The sequence below is a fragment of the Artemia sp. Qi Xiang Cuo genome, chromosome 1, assembly GCF_049724085.1.
Source record: "Artemia sp. Qi Xiang Cuo chromosome 1, ASM4972408v1, whole genome shotgun sequence".
NCBI classification, from domain to species: domain Eukaryota; kingdom Metazoa; phylum Arthropoda; class Branchiopoda; order Anostraca; family Artemiidae; genus Artemia; species Artemia sp. Qi Xiang Cuo.
In genome coordinates, this window is record NC_142794.1 from 80,730,653 (window position 1) to 80,752,277 (window position 21,625).

Consider the following 21,625-nt stretch of genomic DNA (forward strand, 5'->3'; position numbering starts at 1 on the left):
CCACCCTTTGGCTTGAATAACAAAGAAAATATATTGGCTTGAAAATCAAGAAAATTGACTTTAACCACGTTATTCTGCACAAACGGGATATTTTTTTCTTTCTTTTGTTTCCAGAGATAGCTTGGCACTGGAACATCGTAGAGAGTTGTTCAATGGCTCATTTTAAAGGAAATCTCTAGATCTAGCGCCTTTTGCACTTCATTTTTTTATTAATTATTTTTCACGAAAAACTTAATTTTGTATATACAACATTGATCAATGACGTCATAGTCATTGGATGTAGTACATAAAGGCTCGATCATCGAATTTAAGCTGAAACTAAGTAAAGGACAATTATGCCTCCATATATTCACAGTGATGTATAAGATTTCCCATTACATCTGTAAACTGTTCCACAGTTGCCGGTCCATACCTTGGAAGCTTTTCACTAAACATGCAACATTTCTTTTGGATATTACTATGAAGTTTTGCGAAAGCATCTCTAGCTGACTTTTCAACACAATCTATTCTTTCAGAGATAATTTTAATCTTTAATTTTGAATATTTTTCGTAATCCCGGTAAAACATTCGTAAAATTTTTCTCAGTTTACAAAGATCAGCCTGTGCGTTCTTTGCAGCTTGTGTAAACTGCAAAAATATCCATGGTATCCGAGCAATAGTTTGAATATTTCAATACAAGCTGGAAAAATACCTTAAAATGTTAAAATTAGTTTTATTTTTGGTTAGGTTCTAACTACCCAATGTGGGATTGACTATGTATTTTCAGACCAAAAAATTACATTTTTTAATATATATTTTATTTTTAAGTTTATAATATAGAACGACCTCTTGCCTATACTAAATTATATACGCCACTTAATTATAGTATAGGTTAGTAATTCAACAGATAGCTAGGCACTCGAACATCGTAAAGAGTTGTTAAATGGCTCATTTTAAAGGAAATTAATCCGGGTTGCAGCGGTAGCTAGCAACTTAGTAAGAGACGATCACGTCCAATGTTAAGAAATATAAAAACCCATAGTTCCTAACAGAGGAGTCAGATCAAATTAAAAAGTACACCATTAGAACCTCCTTGTCCGAAACCCCTGTATAAGAAACTTTCTGTCCCTTGGCTTGAACAGCAAGTGAAATATATTGGCATGAAAATCAAGAAAATTTACTTTAACCACGTTATTCTCCCCAAACGGGATATTTTTTTCTTTTTTCTTTTTTCTTTTTCTTTTCCACAGATAGCTTGGCACTGGAACATCGTAGAGGGTTGTTCAATAGCTCATTTTAAAGGAAATTAATTGGGTTAAAAACCTTTTGTAACTAAAATAAATTATTTCTAAAAGAGAATAAATTTTTCCACCAAAAACTGCATTTTTGATGTCTTTTCACACTGCAGTCTTTCAAACATAATCGTATACCAGTGGTAAGATTTGAACCCACTCCTCCGAAGAGACTGGTGGCTAACACCAGTGTCTTGGACCACTCGGCCAGGCTGCCTCTCATAAATAAATATATATGTGAATTTGGGTTGCAGCAGTAGCTAGCAACCTAGTAAGAGACGATCAGTCCCATGCTAAGAAATATAACAAAACTCCTAAAAATAGAGTAAGATCAAAACAAAAGTACATCATTAGAATTACCTTGTCTGAAACCCTACTAGATAAATAATGAATGTCGTAGCTTTATATTAGAGCTATGAAGTGAATAGAAAAACACGAAATTATATTGTTTTTTCTGATGACGTCATGAAATAATATCATTGCGCCTTGACGTCAACAATAAAATCATTACGCTGTGACGTCATAATTACTATATAGGAAGCGTCAGAACTGTAAATTTTCACATTCATAATTACATAATGGTTTCAGTCAAGCAAGCTGCACGCAAATTGAAAAAACAGTACTACACAAACAACAGAGATAGTATCTTGAAAAGAGAAAAGCAAAGGTATTCAACCGACCAGGCGCATCGAGAAGTAAAAATTGAGAGAGCAAAACAAAGGTATTCAACCGACCAGGCGTATAGAGAAGTAATAATTGAGAGAGCAAAACAAAGGTATTCAACCGACTAGGTGCATCGAGAAGTAAAAATTGAGAGAGCAAAACAAAGGTATTCAACCGACCAGGCGTATCGAGAAGTAATAATTGAGAGAGCAAAACAAAACAGCAAGATGTGTTATCATTATAATAAAGAACGACCTCTTGCCTATACTAAATTATATAGGCCACTTAACTATAGTATAGGTTAGTAAATTTACATTAAAAGACGATCACTGAAATAAAAAACCATTCCATACATTGGACTTAGTTAGCTACTTGATTGTTTGAGTTTCGTCTCTTACTATTTAAAAGAAGAAAAAAGCCGTAGGCTTTTTCCTGTCTGTATTTATAGTTAAAAAACGAACTCAAGTCCAAAGAAACTGAACCCTGATCATATTATCTTCATTATTTTAGCTAGAATGTAAATAAACAAGTTTCTTTTTTAAATTTTAAATTGAAAAGATAGTGCTTTTAATTCAACATATTAAAAGTTCTCCCCGACGGGGACTCGAACCCCCTACTCCCAGGTAACAAGTGGACATGCTTACCATTAGACTATCGAAGACTTATAAAATCAAAGTTACATATAAGATATGATCATAATTTTTTAATCCGGGTTGCAGCGGTAGCTAGCAACCTAGTAAGAGACGATCACGTCCAATGTTAAGATATATAAAAACCCATAGCTCCTAAAAAAGGAGCCAGATCAAAACAAAAAGTACACCATTAGAACCGCCTTGTCCGAAACCCCTGTATAGGAAACTTTCTGTCATTTGGCTTGAACAGCAAGGGAAATATATTTTCTTGAAAATCAAGAAAATTGACTTTAACCACGTTATTCTCCACAAACGGCATATTTTTTTTTTTTGTTTTTCCGGGTTGCAGCGGTAGCTAGCAACCTAGTAAGAGACGATCACCTCCAATGTTAAGAAATATAAAACCCCCCCAACTCCTAAAAAAAGAGTCAGATCAAAACAAAAAGTACACCATTAGAACCGCCTTGTCCGAATCCTCTATAAAGGAAACTTACCGCCCTTTGGCTTGAATAACAAAGAAAATATATTGGCTTGAAAATCAAGAAAATAGACTTTTACCACGTTATTCTCCACAAACGGGATATTTTTTTCTTTCCGCTTTTTTTTCTGCTCAGCTAGCTGGGCACTGGAAAATCATAGAGAGTTGTATAATAGCTCATTTTAAAGGTAATTGCAACATCTAGTCACTTTTGTAATTAAAAATAAAATACTTTTTAAAGTAGAATCAATTTTGTCAAAAAAATTGCCTTTTTGATGTATTTTCATACTGCAGTCTTTTCAAAGATATTTGAATTTTGAAGCAATAAAACAGTTCATGGTAATGAACTCTATAGTAATAATAGCTACTTGTCTCAATAGTAACCGAAACTCCTGGAACCAAAATTTTCTTTTTTGGTTACATAATACAGTAAAGAACGACCTCTTGCCTATACTAAATTTTATAGGCCACTTAAGTATAGTATAGGCTAGTATAGTTATATTTAAGGTCAATATATTAAAATTTTCCATTAAAAGACGGATCTGGAATATCTGGGTTGCAGCGGTAGCTAGCAACCTAGTAAGAGACGATCACGTCAAATGTTAAGAAATATAAAAACCCATAGTTCCTAAAAAAGTAGTCCGATCAAATTCAAAAGTACACCATTAGAACCGCCTTGTCCGAAACCTCTGTAAAGTAAACTTTCTGTCCCTTGGCTTAGAAAAGTGGCAGCTACTACAACATTCTGCCTAAACAGGATATTTTTTTTTCTTTTTTCTTTTTTATCCAGAGATAGCTTGGCACTGGAACATCGTAGAGATCCGGGTTGCAGCGGTAGCTAGCAACCTAGTAAGAGACGATCACCTCCAATGTTAAGAAATATAAAACCCCCCAACTCCTAAAAAAAGAGTCAGATCAAAACAAAAAGTACACCATTCGAACCGCCTTGTCCGAATCCTCTATAAAGGAAACTTACCGCCCTTTGGCTTGAATAACAAAGAAAATATATTGGCTTGAAAATCAAGAAAATTATAATAAAGATCGAACTCTTCCCTATACTAACTTGCATAGGCAACTTCACCATACTTAAGATTACAGTATTTATATTATACATCATTATAAATTATAAAAGGTTCAAATGTTCGAAGATTATAGAGTTAAAAAGTTTCCCACACCGGGAAACTTTTCGAACCCGGGCCTGTTAAGTGAAAGTTAACTATCCTAGCCACTAAACCGTATGGGACCATAAAGAAGTATGATTTAAGAGCCATATACATATTATTATTTCACCATACCAATTATAATAAGGCCAAAACATAAATATAATAAGGCCTTGTCCGAATCCTCTATAAAGGAAACTTACCGCCCTTTGGCTTGAATAACAAAGAAAATATATTGGCTTGAAAATCAAGAAAATAGACTTTTACCACGTTATTCTCCACAAACGGGATATTTTTTTCTTTCCGCTTGATTTTTCTCCTCAGCTAGCTGGGCACTGGAAAATCATAGAGAGCTATATAATAGCTCATTTTAAAGGAAATTGCAACATCTAGTCACTTTTGTAATTAAAAATAAAATACTTTTTAAAGTAGAATCAATTTTGTCAAAAAAATTGCACTTTTGATATATTTTCATACTGCAGTCTTTTCAAAGATATTTGAATTTTGAAGCAATAAATTACAGTAAAGAACGATCTCTCGCCCATAGTAACTGATATATGACTGTACAATCGGAGACAGCGGTATTTATGACCTATATCCGGGTTGCAGCGGTAGCTAGCAATCCGGGTTGCAGCGGTAGCTAGCAACCTAGTAAGAGACGATCACGTCCAATGTTAAGAAATATAAAAACCCATAGTTCCTAACAAAGGAGTCAGATCAAAACAAAAAGTACACCATTAGAACCGCCTTGTCCGAAACCCCTGTATAGGAAACTTTCTGTCCCTTGGCTTGAACAGCAAGGGAAATATATTGGCTTGAAAATCAAGAAAATTGACTTTAACCACGTTATTCTCCCCAAACGGGATATTTTTTTCTTTTTTCTTTTTTTTTCTTTTCCACAGATAGCTTGGCACTGGAAAATCGTAGAGGGTTGTTCAATAGCTCATTTTAAAGTAAATTAATTGGGTTAAAAACCTTTTGTAACTAAAATAAATTATTTCTAAAAGAGAATAAATTTTTCCACCAAAAACTGCATTTTCGATGTCTTTTCACACTCCAGTCTTTCAAACATAATCGTATACCAGCGGTAAGATTTGATTATAATAAAGAACGACCTTTTGCCTATACTAAATTTTATAGGCCACTTAACTATAGTATAATAAAGATCGAACTCTTCTCTATACTAACTTGCATAGGCAGCTTCACTATAGTTAAGATTACAGTATTTATATACATCATTATAAATTATAAAAGGTTCGAATGTTCGAAGATCCGGGTTGCAGCGGTAGCTAGCAACCTAGTAAGAGACGATCACGTCCAATGTTAAGAAATATAAAAACCCATAGTTCCTAAAAAAGGAGTCAGATCAAAACAAAAAGTACACCATTAGAACCGCCTTGTCCGAAACCCCTGTATAGGAAACTTTCTGTCCCTTGGCTTGAACAGCAAGGGAAATATATTGGCTTGAAAATCAAGAAAATTGACTTTAACCACGTTATTCTCCCCAAACGGGATATTTTTTTCTTTTTTTCTTTTTTTTCTTTTCCACGAATAGCTTGGCACTGGAACATCGTAGAGGGTTGTTCAATAGCTCATTTTAAAGTAAATTAATTGGGTTAAAAACCTTTTGTAACTAAAATAAATTATTTCTAAAAGAGAATAAATTTTTCCACCAAAAACTGCATTTTCGATGTCTTTTCACACTGCAGTCTTTCAAACATAATCGTATACCAGCGGTAAGATTTGAACCTAGGCCTCCGAAGAGACTGGTGGCTAACACCAGTGCTTTGGACCACTCGGCCAGGCTGCCTCTCATAAATAAATATATATGTGAATTTGGGTTGCAGCAGTAGCTAGCAACCTAGTAAGAGATGATCAGTCCAATGCTAAGAAATATAACAAAACTCCTAAAAATAGAGTCAGATCAAAACAAATACAATAAAGAACGACACCTTGCCCATGTTAACTAAAACATAAATAGGGATTATGTAATTTCCAATAGTATCATGGCTGTAGAGATGGCTGAAACCTAGTTACAATAAAAAACGATCATTGGAATAACAAAAATTGCATACCTTTGGAATTAGCTAGCTACTTGATTATTTGAGACTCGTCTCTTACTATTTAAAAGAAGAAAAAGCCGTAGGCTTTTTCCTGTGTGTAATCAGTTTATTATCATAGGCAGCGCGCTAGCACTGCCTGATTAAAGAACGATTTGGGCACAATGTGTTTTTTTTCCGGGTTGCAGCGATAGCTAGCAACCTAGTAAGAGACGATCACGTCCAATGTTAAGAAATATAACAACCCATAGTTCCTAACAAAGGAGTCAGATCAAAACAAAAAGTACACCATTAGAACCGCCTTGTCCGAAACCCCTGTATAGGAAACTTTCTGTCCCTTGGCTTGAACAGCAAGGGAAACATATTGGCTTGAAAATCAAGAAAATTGACTTTAACCACGTTATTCTCCCCAAACGGGATATTTTTTTCTCTTTTCTTTTTTTTTCTTTTCCACAGATAGCTTGGCACTGGAACATCGTAGAGGGTTGTTCAATAGCTCATTTTAAAGGAAATTAATTGGGTTAAAAATCTTTAGTAATTAAAATAAATTATTTCTAAAAGAGAATAAATTTTTCCACCAAAAACTGCATTTTTGATGTCTTTTCACACTGCAGTCTTTCAAACATAATCGTATACCAGCGGTAAGATTTGAACCCACGCCTCCGAAGAGACTGGTGGCTAACACCAGTGTCTTGGACCACTCGGCCAGGCTGCCTCTCATAAATAAATATATATGTGAATTTGGGTTGCAGCAGTAGCTAGCAACCTAGTAAGAGACGATCAGTCCCATGCTAAGAAATATAACAAAACTCCTAAAAATAGAGTAAGATGAAAACAAAAGTACATCATTAGAACTACCTTGTCTGAAACCCTACTAGATAAATAATGAATGTCGTAGCTTTATATTAGAGCTATGACGTGAATAGAAAAACACGAAATTATATTGTTGTTTCTGATGACGTCATGAAATAATATCATTGCGCCTTGACGTCAATAAAATCATTACGCCGTGACGTCATAATTACTACTTAAGAACGACACAGATGTAAATTCTCTCATTCTTGATTAGATTATAATAAAGATCGAACTCTTCCCTATACTAACTTGCATACGCAACTTCACTATAGTTATTTTACAGTAAATAACGAACCTTAGCCCATAGTAACAGAAACAAGATTTTATAATAAAGAACGACCTCTTGCCTGTACTAAATTTTATACGCCACTTAATTATGTTATAGGTTAGTAATTCAACAGATAGAATCCGGGTTGCAGCGGTAGCTAGCAACTTAGTAAGAGACGATCACGTCCAATGTTAAGAAATATAAAAACCCATAGTTCCTAACAGAGGTTATAATAAAGAACGACCTCTTGCCTATACTAAATTATATAGGCCACTTAACTATAGTATAGGTTAGTAAATCACTGAAATAACAAACCATTCCATACATTGGACTTAGTTAGCTACTTGATTGTTTGAGTTTCGTCTCTTACTATTTAAAAGAAGAAAAAGCCGTAGCCTTTTTCCTGTTTGCATTTATAGTTAAAAAACGAACTCAAGTCCAAAGAAACTGAACCCTGTGGTTCATTCATATTATCTTCATTATTTTAGCTAGGATGTAAATAAACAAGTTTCGTTTTTAAATTTTAAATTGAAAAGATAGTGCTTTTAATTCAACATATTAAAAGTTCTCCCCTACGGGGAATCGAACCCCCTTTCTCCCAGGCAACAAGTGGGCATGCTTACCATTAGACTATCGAAGACTCATAAAATGAAAGTTACATATAAGATATGATAATATTATAATAAAGAACGACCTCTTGCCTATACTAAACTTTATATGCCACTTAATTATAGTTAAGGTTTTCCGGGTTGTTATAGTAAAGAACGAAACCTTGCCCATGTTAACTAAAACATAAATAGGGATTATGTAATTTCCATCAGTATCATGGCTGTAGAGATGGCTGAAACCTAGTTACAATAAAAACGACGATCATTGGAATAACAAACAATTGCATACATTGGAATTAGCTATTATAATAAGGAACTTTTTTAACCAAAAGTACCATTAGAACTGCATTGTTGAAACCCTATAAAGGAAACTTACCGCCCTTTGGCTGATCGGGTCGCAGCGGTAGCTAGCACCTAGTAAGAGACGATCACGTCCAATGTTAAGAAATATAAAAACCCCTAACTCCTAAAAAAAGAGTCAGATCAAAACAAAAAGTACACCATTAGAACCGCCTTGTCCGAAACCCCTATAAAGGAAACTTACCGCCCTTTGGCTTGAATAATAAAGAAAATATATTGGCTTGATCCGGGTTGCAGCGGTAGCTAGCAACCTAGTAAGAGACGATCACGTCCAATGTTAAGAAATATAAAAACCCATAGCTCCTAATAAGGGAGTCAGATCAAAACAAAAAGTACACCATCAGAACCACCTTGTTCGAAACCCCTGCATAGGAAACTTTCTGTCATTTGGCTTGAACAGCAAGGGAAATATATTGGCTTGAAACTCAAGAAAAGTGGCAGCTACTACAACATTCTGCCTAAACGGGATATTTTTTTCTTTCTTTCTTGTTATCCAGAGATAGCTTTGTACTGGAACATCGTTGAAAGTTTTTCAATGGCTCATTTTAAAGGAAATTAATTGGGTTAAAAACCTTTTGTAACTAAAACAAATTATTTTAAAACAGGATAAATTTTTCCACTAAAAACTGTATTTTTGATGTCTTTCCATACTGCTGTCTTTTCAAAGACATCTGATTTTTGAAGCAATCAAACAGTTCGTGGTAAGGTTGTATTTTAAACTTTATATCCGGGTTGCAGCGGTAGCTAGCAACCTAGTAAGAGACGATCACGTCCAATGTTAAGAAATATAAAAACCCATAGTTCCTAAAAACGGAGTCAGATCAAAACAAAAGTATCTGGGTTGCAGCGATAGCTAGCAACCTAGTAAGAGACGATCACGTCCAATGTTAAGAAATATAAAAACCCATAGCTCCTAAAAAAGGAGTCAGATCAAAACAAAAAGTACACCATTAGAACCGCCTTGTCCGAAACCCCTGTATAGGAAATTTCTGTCCCTTGGCTTGAACAGCAAGGGATATATATTGGCTTGAAAATCAAGAAAATTGACTTTAACCACGTTATTCTCCCCACACGGTATATTTTTTTTTTCTTTTTTTGTATCCAGAGATATCTTGGCACTGGAACATCGTAGAGGGTTGTTCAATAGCTCATTTTAAAGGAAATTAATTGGGTAAAAAATCTATAGTAACTAAAATAAATTATTTCTAAAAGAGAATAAATTTTTCCAATAAAAACTGTATTTTTGATGCAGTGACGTCATAATTACTATATAAGAAACGTCAAAACTGTAAATGGTCTCATTCATGAATACATAATGGCTAGATCAAAGCAAGCTAGACGCAAGTTAAAAAATCAGTACTAAAAAATCAAGAAAGGTGGCAGCTACTACAACATTCTGCCTAAACTGGATATTTTTTTCTCTTTTCTTTGTTTCCAGTATAATAAAGATCAAACTCTTCCCTATACTAACTTGCATACGCAACTTTACTATAGTTAAGATTACAGTATTTATATTTTTTTTTACATTAAAAGATTATATTATAATTAGTAAGCACTGGAACATCGTAGAGAGTTGTTCAATGGCTCATTTTAAAGGAAATTAATTGGGTTAAAAACCTTTTGTAATTAAAACAAATTATTTTTATTATATTAAGAAATTTTAATTATGTTCCTTAAGAAATCATCATAAGTAAAAATTTCCCGTACGGAAATTGAACTCAAGCCTGCTGGGTGACAGCTATCCCAACCTCTAGACCATATAGGATATATTAAAATATCCGATTAATGAAGTTTATGTTAAAGAACAAATTATAAACATAATTATTACAGTAATTATAATAAAGAACAACCTCTTGCCTATACTAAATTTTATACGCCACTTATTTATAGTATAGGTTAGTAATTCAACAGAAAGATTGGTACTGGAATATCGTGGAGAATTGTTCAATGGCTCATTTTAAAGGAAATCTCTAGATCTAGCAACTTTTGCACTTAATTTTTTTTTCAATTTATTATTTTTTACGAAAAACTTAATTTTTTATATACAATATTGACCAATGACGTCATTTATGACCAATTTTTGACCAATGACGGAAATTTATGGGGTTAAAACTTCTTCTAATTAAATACTATGCATAAATGATCAAAATAGTTCATTATAAATGGGAATATTTACATTAAAAGACGATCATTGGAATAACATACCACTGCACACATTGGACTTAGTTGGCTACTTGATTGCTTGAGGTTCGTCTCTTACTATTTAAAAGAAGAAAAATCCGTAGGCTTTTTCCTGTTTGTAATGATTTAATAGTCAAGACTTCATTTACGGTGATAGCAATATTAGAGTTTCTGTGGATGAAAATACAACAATAAAATTATTTGGTGAGAGCCTTGATAAGGTAGCTAACATCAGGGATGTATACCCCACAATGCATTGTGACAGTTGTGAGCAGATAATCCGGGTTGCAGCGGTAGCTAGCAACCTAGTAAGAGACGATCACGTCCAATGTTAAGAAATATAAAAACCCAAAGTTCCTAAAAAAGGCGTCAGATCAAAACAAAAAGTACACCATTAGAACCGCCTTGTCCGAAAACCCCATATAGGAAACTTTCAGTCCTTTGCCTTGAATAGCAAGGGAAATATATTGGCTTGAAAATCAAGAAAAGTGGCAGCTACTACAACATTCTGCCTAAACGGGATATTTTTTTTTTCTTTTTTTCTTTTCCACAGAATGCTTGGCACTGGAACATCGTAGAGGGTTGTTCAATAGCTCATTTTAAAGGAAATTAATTGGGTTAAAATTACAATAAGGAACGAACTGTAACCCCTAGTAACTGAAGTATTAAATTAAACAGCTCGTGGTCATAATAAAGAGCTGTGTAATGGCTCATTTTAAAGGAAACTGCTGTAGAATCCTTATATAGAAACATATAGAAACCTTTTGTAATTAACTAAAATAGTTATTATTATAAAATAAATTGTTACGATATGGTAAAGAACTAACTCTAGGCCATAGTAACAAATTTAATTTTGAAAAGGAAGAATTACGGCAGAAACCTAATTATAATAAAGAACGAACATTTTACCGATTATCTACTAATAACCATATATGACGTAATAAGTGACATGACATAATATCTAAAACCTATTGTGTACTAATAACCATATATGAATTAATTACCGACGTGACGTAAAAATTGAAAAATTCTATTTTATTTTATTTTCGTTTTTAGTTCATTACAGTAAAGAACGTTGAGTCTCCCATACTAACTGATATATGGTGGTTCCAGGTGTAGTTACATAAACGACGAATATAGCTCATCATAAATGGTGTTTTTTAATTTTCGGGGTTGCAGCGGTAGCTAGCAACATAGTCTGGGTTGTATTAAAATAAGGAACGAACTGTAACCCATAGTAACTGAAGTATTAAATCAAACAGTTCTAGGTCATAACAAAGAGCTGTGTAATGGCTCATTTTAAGAAAGTTTCTGTATAAAGAAACCTCGTTTAATTAACAAAAATAATTATTATTTATAATAAAGGACGACCTCTTGCCTATACTAAATTTTATACACCACTTAATTATAGTATAGGTTAGTAATTCAACAGATAGCATGGCACTTGAACATTGTAGAGAGTTGTTCAATGGCTCATTTTAAAGGAAATTAATGGGGTTAAAAACTGTTTGTAATTAAAACAAATTATTTTTATTACATTAAGGAATTTTAATTATGTTCCTTAAGAAATCATCACAAGTAAAAATTTCTCATACGGAAATTGAACTCAAGCCTACTGGGTGAGAGCTAGCCCAACCTCTAGACCATATAGCATATATTAAAATATCCGATTAATGAATTTTATATTAAAGAACAAATTATAAACCTAGTTAGCTGCCTGATTATTTGAGGATCGTCTCTTACTATTCTAAAGAAGAAAAAGCCGTAGGCTTTTTCCTGTTTGTAATTTATTTTATAATAAAGAATGAACTTCAGGCTTTACTAACTGAAAAGTTTAATATTTTTATATAGTAAAGAACGAGCTCTAAATGATGGTTATAGCTATAGCTGCAATTAATTGAAGGACAAACCGAAGCATATACTAAATAAAAGTTTAAAATTTGTTTTGAAAAATCATAATTGCTGTAGATGGCACAACCTAGTGAAAGGCGAACCAGAGCCCATAGTAACCAAAAAGTGAAAAAACATGTTTTGAAAACTCATATTAAAAGACAATCATTAGAATAACAAACCATTGCATACATTGGACTTAATTAGCTACTTTATTGTTTGAGGTTCGTCTCTTTCAAAGAAAAAAAGCCGTAGGCTTTTTCCTGTTTGTTTTTACATTAAAGAATAAACTGTAGCCCATAGCAACTGAGGTATTGGAAGGAATTATTATATTGATGATGATGCAACACTATATTGATGATTATTTTTATCCGGGTTGCAGCGGTAACTAGCAACCTAGTAAGAGACGATCACGTCCAATGTTAAGAAATATAAAAACCCACACTTCCTAACAAAGGAGTCAGATCAAATTCAAAAGTACACCATTAGAACCGCCTTGTCCGAAACCCCTGTATAGGAAACTTTCAGTCCCTTGGCTTGAACAGCAAGGGAAATATATTGGCTTGAAAATCAAGAAAAGTGGCAGCTACTACAACATTCTGCCTAAACGGTATATTTTTTTTTTACAATAAAAACGACCTCTAGCCCATGTTAAATGAAATACAGTAAAGAATGTTACATAAAGTTATAATAAAGAACGACCTCTTGCCTATACTAAATTATATAGGCCACTTAACTATAGTATAGGTTAGTAATTATATTACATTAAGGGACGAACTCTAGCCCATAGTAACTGAAGCAATAAAAGGAATCTGGGTTGCAGCGGTAGCTAGCAACCTAGTAAGAGACGATAACATCCAAGGTTAAGAAATATAGTAACCCATAACTCATAAAAATAGATTCGGATAAAAAAAATACAACATTAGAACCGTCTTGTTTGAAACCAATATAAAGGAAACTTTACTTTACCTTGGCTTGAATAACAAAGGAAATATATTGTCTTGAAAATCAAGAAAAGTGGCAGTTACTACAGCATTCTGCCTAAGCGGCATCTTTTTTTCTTTTTCATTTCCACAGATAGCTTGGCACTGGAAAGAGTTTTTCTATGGCACATTTTAAAGTAAATTACTAGATCTAGTGCCATTTCTAATTATTTTTGTAAAATTTTAAATAAAATGAATTTTTCCACTAAAACAGTAACCATACATGAAGTAATAAGTGAATTCAATATTTATACGCACATATCTATCGAAAAGATAATATAAGACATACATAATGGATCGATATAGTCAATTATAAATTGGGGCTATTTAAGTTTCAAAGGATATAGCTGAAACCTTGTAAAGAAAAACTACAGCGCACAGTAACTAAAAATAAGATAATACAAGCGCTTTAGAAATATAGCTTATCTGGGTTATGTTGTTTATCTGTTGCCATACTGAGGATCGTGTCTTTCTATTCAAACTAAAAAAAACCATAGGCTTTTCCTGTTTGTAATCCGGGTTTCTAAAATATTACATTAAGGAATGAAGTGTAGCCCATCGTTACATTAAGGAATGAACTGTTGCCCATAGTAGCTGAAGTAATAAAAGGGATCATTATATACATGATTATTTTAATTATATTCGTTAAGAAATGATCATAAGTAAAAATTTCCCATACCAAGAATAAAACTTGAGCCAACTGGGTGAGAGCCAGCTATCCCAACTACTAGACCATGCAGGATAAATCAAAATATCTTATTAATAAAGTTTGTGTTAAAGAACAAATCATGGACTTAATTAGCTGCCTGATTCTTTGAGGATCGTCTCTTACTATTCCAAAGAAGAAAAAGCCGTTGGCTTTTTCCCGTTTGTAACTCTAGTAAAGAGCGAACTCTAGTCCATTGTAATTATAATAAGGAACAAACTCTAGCTTATAGTAACTAAAGTATTAAAATAAAAATTACATATAAGCACGATTTAGTTCATTGAAACTGGGGATTATGTAAGTTTTATCGGTATCATGATTGTAGAGGTATCTGAGACCTAGTAAAGAACAAACCATGGCATAGTAACAAGAAATTTAACTAAGGGCTGTGGTTCGTCCTTTACTAGGTTGGAGCTACCCCTGCAACCATTATGGTTTTAACATCTGGTTATAACCTCACACACTGTTTTTTATCCGGGTTGCAGCGATAGCTAGCAACGTAGTAAGATACGATCACGCCCCATGTTAAGAAATATAAAAACCCATAACTGCAAAAAAAGTCAGATCAAAACGAGAAGTACACAATTAGAACCGCCTTGTCCGAAACCCCTATATAAGAAGCTTTCCGTCGTTTGGCTTTAACAGCAAGGGAAATATATTGGCTTGAAAATCAAGAAAAGTGGCAGCTACTACAGCATTCTGCCCAAATGGTATCTGTTTTTCTTTTTTCTTTTCCACAGATAGTTTGGCACTGGAACATCGTAGAGAGTTGTTCAAAGGCTCATTTTAAAGGAAATTAGTGGGGTTAAAAACCTTTTGTAATTAAAAAAATTTTTTAAAATAGAATCAACTTTTTTAAGAAAAACTGCATATTTCATGTTAAAGTTTGATCAATGACGTCACAATCGTAGGATGTAGCCAGGTCGTCTCTTACTACTCCCTTTAAGAACAGGCCAAAGGCTTTTTCCTGTTTGTAATTTTGCTTCAAAAAAGATCAGATCAGACCGAGAAAAGATTAGATCAGACAGATAACAGATCAGATCAGACCGATCAGGGTTGCAGTGGTAGCTAGCAACCTAGTAAGATACATAAAGGATAACATAAAAGCTCGATCTAGTTCTTTAAACCTGGGGATTATATAAGTTTGATCGATATCATGTTTGTAGAGACAGCTTAATCAAACAGTTCGTGGTAATGAACTGTATAGTAAGAGCGACTCGTCTCAATAGTAACCGAAACTCCAAAAACGGAATATTAATATCAATAGATACGTCAAAGAATTTTATTTTTATTTGATTTTAAAAACATAAGTTTCATCAAGTTTACTCATGTCCATAAAAAGCTACGAGCCTGAGAAAAGTTGCCCTATTTTAAAGAATAAGGGAAAACACCTCCTAAAAGCCAGAGAATCTTAATAAAAATCACACCAGTTTACCTACACCAGAGATTCAGCGTATCAGAGAACCTTACTGTAGACGTTCCAAGGTCCTATCTGCAAAAATGTGGAATTTTGTATTGTTTGCGAGAAGAAAGATCATGGATGCGTGTTTATTTGCCTTTTTTCTTTTACCAGGGGTGATCGTATCGACCCAAAGATCCTAGAATTTTGCGATAGGCCTTATTTGAAGAGAAATTAAACGTTCTTGTGCTTTTTTTTAATAAAAAAACAAGAAAATTAAAAATAGAATCACGTTTCACACAAAAAACTGCATTTTAGATGTCTTTTCATATTTTCAAAGATATTTGATTTTTTAAGCAGTCATAACCATACATGACGTAACAAATGAACATGACGTAATATCTAAAACCGATTGTGTACTAATAACCATATATGACTTAATGAGTGACGTGACGTAAAAATTATAAAATCAGTTTTATTTTATTTTAGTTTTTGTTCAGAATCGATAAAGTTATAAACTGCAAACACATTTATGTTTTTGGTATCTGAGCAATAATTTTAATCTTGTAGTATAAACTGGAAAAATACCTGAAAATTTTTAAATTATTTTTATTTTTTGTTAGTTAAATTAAGGAACGAACATAACCCCACAGTAACTGATGTAACAAAATGAATCATTATATAGATGATTATTTAAATTTTTTACATTAAAAGACGATCATTAGAATAACAAACCATTGAATACATTGGACTTAGTTAGCTACTTGATTGTTTGAGTTTCGTGTCTTATTATTTCAAAGTTATTAAAAAAATACTTGAGTACAAATTGTTCGTAATATAAGCTTTTCAGATTATGCTTCGAAAGTTTCAGGTTTTCTTTTTGTTTTTGTAATTCAAGCGTGGTGTCACCAAGTAGAATGACGGCTCAGTCATAACTCTTACCCTTTATTGACAGTTATGACTGTACTTTGGTGAGGATATTAGAGAAATTTTATTGTAACACAAGTTATTGTTATATTCGTCATATTTCAACCAAGGAACAATTATGTCATTATTTGAACGAAAATTATATGCTCTAGTGCCCCGTTTGGGTAAAGCAAGAGACCTAACCACCGTAAAGTGCAATTTCTAACCGTTTTAAGCCACAAAATTTTAGGTGATTAATGTTCCAGGAAATTTGGAGGTTGTCAAACGTTTTTCTTTCAGACGTTTGTGGGATACGTCCACTTCAAAATGAGACATACAACTTAAACAAGATTATTGGTGGGATTGAGGCTATTCCTAATTCCTGGCCTTGGCAGGTTGGGATCTTTATTGATGACATCTATTTCTGTGGAGGCTTTCTAATATCAGATGAGTGGGTAGTGACTGCGGCTCACTGCAGAGAGGGGTAAGGGATAATATTTTTTTGAAAATGAGATTATTTTCTCTTTCCTAGAAACTCTCTTTTCACAAAAATGAAGTTAAAAATGAATTTAGATTAAATTGCTAGATAAGTACCACATTTATCTAAATAATTTAAATACACGTCTCTGTTTTACCTAGAATGGCAGATTAACTTTTTAAGCTAGAAAAACAACAAGGCCTTAAAATTTTTAAATCTGTGTTTGCCAAAACTACCAAAAATATTCTTAATGACACTCTCTTAACACCGTGGACGAATCTGTCACAGCTAAGAAAGAGACACCAATCAAGTTGAATCAACAAAAATGCACAAGTCTTTCGCAAGTAAATTTTTCTTGCGAATAGAAGACAATTAATTTGAAAAAAAAATAATAAGAATGAATTTGTCAAAATGGGTAATTGCTCATTAAAAGGTTGATGATTTTTTTTTTGCTAGCGAAGTATATTGACTTCTTCAACCTAAATTAACATTTCCTAAGTACATTCGATCATATTGATTTTTTGAGAGAAGTTTAAAACTTCATAAGTTTTAGAAACTTTTATTTTTGTAAATAACATTCTTTTTCTCTAAATATTGTTTGTATTATAAAGATCCTTAGCTCAATTTTGTAACTAAATTATTAGTCTAGGAAACCTGTCGAGAAAAGGGGGTCAACGTCAAACAAATTGTTCTTACGAATGATCGTCTCACTATCCAACCCAAACATATGTGCTGATTCCGATCCGAAAAATATTCTGTTGACTAAATCACGAACTGTTAACTGTTCGCCATCATTTAGTTAAAATATCATATTACATGCTGCTACAATGTTTTGGAGTATGTTTGGATTTTAAATACAACCCTAAACTACTTCTTGAATTTGGATTCTTATTTTCAGGACTACATTATTTGTATTAAAAAATTTGTTCTAATTCTCAACCTAAAAAACAAATCTGTGAAAAAACTGGAGTGGATAACATTTTAAGATCCTGAATCAGATCATAATTTTTAGTCGAGTAGTGAAAGTATCATCTGTGTAGCAATTTGTATTAGATCAAACCACATTTCCACTAGGCTATATTGTGTGTCTGGGATTTAATCCGTATTACGGGTAATTTCTTTCAATTTGTATCATTTCAGCAAAAAATTCTAAATGTCTAACTCAATTATGTATTTTTTTTTCTTAAGTTTTATAATATGATATGCGAAGATAAAAAAATGTTAGATTTTCCAAATGAACGAGAAATCTATATGTACAAACTTATGTATTTTTCAATATTGAATATTTCCCACCATTTTACCGTTGTTATTAGCCTATGCATTGAAACAATTGTATTTTATCCTTTTATTATTAGAGTTATATTAAATAATAGTGTGATGATAGTATTTATACCTTTTATGGTCACAATCGATCACTATTCTTAAAGTAATCTATTCTGGAAGTTCTGTTGTAACTAAAGATTTTGAAACACTATCTAATTCGAATAGGCTAGATTATGGTGGACAGTGAAGTATTTATGAGGAACTTCAAAACGTTTTAGTAAACGAAACAAGGTCTAGGTTTATCCGCTTTATTTGGTATCTCCCACCAAAGTTACCGCATATCTTGAGGTAAACTTCAAGAGAATTTATATTTCTCCTGACAATCAGTTGAGGGTGAAATAAAAAGAGATTTTGTCTTGCCTCGTTGTTAACTTTTTGACCAGCACCAAATTCTAAAACCACCACAGACGCTGCAGCTGAACCTCATGATATTCATATAAGTTACCAATGCTCACATGACGAAGATTTCTCGTCTACGCAGACTATTTTTTGATTAAAATTCCATTTGATTCAAATTCAAATCTATTCATAAATTCTAAAGTCGTAAGTTGAGAACCACTTATAACACTGTTCATAGTAAGAACCCTCTTGAACACCTCTATGATATGGTCATTAAATTTGTGGCAAATCTGTTCCTTCTTATAGGATTTTCCCTAGTCTGGTCAGCTAGGTGCAGAAAGAGAGAAATTAGCGTCAGGCAAATGCATTATATGCTACTAAGCTTGAAAAAATAAAATTAGTTGTTATTGTTCTTGTCTAAATGGTTCCTTGTTGGGGTATTCACAGGGATGGCTTGAAGTGCTCAGGCAAAGAGAGTGGGGGCTGTTACCCCCCATTAAAATGACTTCTAGATCATGGTAAATTGTTATATCATATTATTGCCTTTAAGTTCATAGATACTAATCTTTTAAAAATTAAGCTTATCTAGGGAAATAATGAAGAAGCGAAACGGAATACTTTGAAGAAATACGAAACTAAGAACACCTTACATGATAATTGCACTCATCTCTTATTCAAAACTGACAATCGCTATCGGACAAATTATATGTTAGACGTTCTCACCTGTCAACAGGATGAGGAAATCTAGTCGAGAATCAAGTATCGTAGTTCTAAGCCAATTCTTAATCAACTTGAGTTTGCTGATGCTCCTTCAGCAACAGGAACTGCAACACAAACATGAGGCAGGGGATAAAGTTAAAATTGAGGATCCTCTTCAGAAGGCTTCTGGCCTGCTTTTGTCATCGTGTTAGTATTAGTCGTAAATACCCGAGGCTATTGCTTCAAACAAAGAAACTACTGCTTGTATGGTCGAAGTGCTTACATTCTACCGGGTCCTTGATCAGTTATGGAGATTAAGGCTATTGTCAATGAAAGAGGGGTTTTCATTAAGGTTGGTAAAACTTTTTTTTAGATAAAGCAAAAAACACACATAAACAATTCTAGAATATTGAATAGCTTTGGTATCAAGAGAGACGAATTAAAAATATTCTCTGTAAGAGTGTTTCGTCTGTGGACCAGGTATGAAATAGAAGGCACAGGACAATAAAGAGGTTCCAATAATTTCAGTAGTAATGCCACGATGCTTTGAAACGTAAAGATTGGAAGGTTTTAAAGGTACAGATAGGAAGGTTTTGAAGGAACAGATAGGAAGGTTTTGAAGGAACAGATAGGAAGGTTTTTAACGGTCAGATAGGAAGATTTTAAACACATCACTAGAGTCATGACACCATTAGCGGCATCCGGGCGGTACCTTATTTCAAGTACCTGTCTGAATGTAATTAACAAAGTAAATCCATTGACAGGTACATGAATAAATTTTTTGTTTGGGACGGATGAAATTGGTTTACATTTTTATAGGAATCCTATATTAGGTTAAGAGTGGAAAATAATAGTGTTAAGATAGGAAAAGGGGATGGATGCTTTTGATTTAGTCATGGCTTATTAAATGGTAATTTTATCTTAAATTTGACTTCGAGATATTTCTTTTTGTATTCTAGACTATGGAGCTATCGATTGGCCCCAAATCGAAAGGAGTTATAGATTCTATCAGGTGCATATTGGGCATGGTGTTAGTAACTCATGTACTAGGCCCTTTGAGGGAAAAACAAGAGATCTAAATCCAAAGACACTCTCTATACGCGTGTTATTAAAGACCATACCTGCAATGTCTCAAGAGTGAGAATTAACGATGTAGCGATAGGATAAGAGGAAGGATATTTTTGCTCAATCATGACTTATTAAATTGTCATTTTTTCTTAAATGTGATTTCGAGATATGTTTCTTTGTATCCTAGACTGTGGAGCTATCAATTAGACCCAGACCAAAAAGACTTATAGATTCTATCAGGGGGATATTGAGTTTGGGTTTAGGGAGATAAGTAGTAGGTTTGTTTTTTTTTGGGGGGGGGGGAAGAATAGAGCTAAATCAAAGACATTATATACATGCGCTTGTTATTTAACACCATACCCACAATGTCTCAGGAGTAGGAATGAATAGTGTAGAGATGAGATTAGAAGATAGATGCTTTTGATTTAGCCATAACTTATTAAAAAGTTATTTTTTTTACTTGTGATTTGGCGATATTTCTTTTTGTATCCTAGACTATGGAGCTATCGATTGGATCCAAATCAAAAAGAGTTCTAGATTCTATCAGGTGCATAATGAGTTTAGGGTTAGGGACGCAAGTCGTAGGCTTTTTTTTTGGGGGGGGGGTAGTCATTGAGCTAACTAAGAAACACACTGTCTGCAACGTGTCACCTTTGCATGGAACAAACTCAGTTAGTATGTAAATTCCAAGTCTTTTAATTGATGAATGTGTATAAGAAAATTCATAAAATCACCTTTGCATTTGAACAATACCAACTAGCAGGTAAACATCAAATGTTTTAGTTGATGACTGAGCTTCAACAATTAATAGAAAAGCAATGTTGTATGGAACAAATTCAGCTAGTAGGTAAATTCCGAATGACTTAGTTGCTGACTGAGGGTGAAAAATATAATAAAAGTACTTTATAGTACAACAAAGTAAGCTAGTTGGTATATTCCGAGTGTTTTAGTTGCTAATTGAGTAAAATAAAATGAAAGCACTTATGAGGACAAAAAACTCTGATAGTAGATAAATTCCGTGTGTTTCACTTGCTGACTGAATACCAGAAAATTAATAACAGCATTTTTGAGAACAAACATCTCAGCTAGTAGGTAAATTCGAGTGTTTTAGTTACCGACTGGCTATCAAAAAAGTTTAATAAAGGCAGTTTTGAGTACAGTAAACTCAACTAGTTGGTTTATTTTGTGTGTTCTAGCTGCTAATTGATTATCAAAAATTTAATGAAAGCACTTTTGATTACATCAAACACAGATAGTTTATAGATTCCGTGTCTTTTAATTACCGACTTGGTAGTAAA

At 33.3% G+C, this 21,625-nt stretch overlaps 1 protein-coding gene across 1 annotated transcript in view; it reads left to right on the top strand.

The window, feature by feature from the left end:
- Positions 1 to 21,625, top strand: part of LOC148956787 (brachyurin-like) — a 625,076-nt gene that overhangs the window by 427,800 nt on the left and 175,651 nt on the right. The window contains exon 3 of the mRNA XM_089087334.1: positions 16,721 to 16,904. Within this exon, the coding sequence (XP_088943460.1) occupies positions 16,721 to 16,904 (184 nt within the window). The remainder of the gene's footprint in view (positions 1 to 16,720; positions 16,905 to 21,625) is intronic.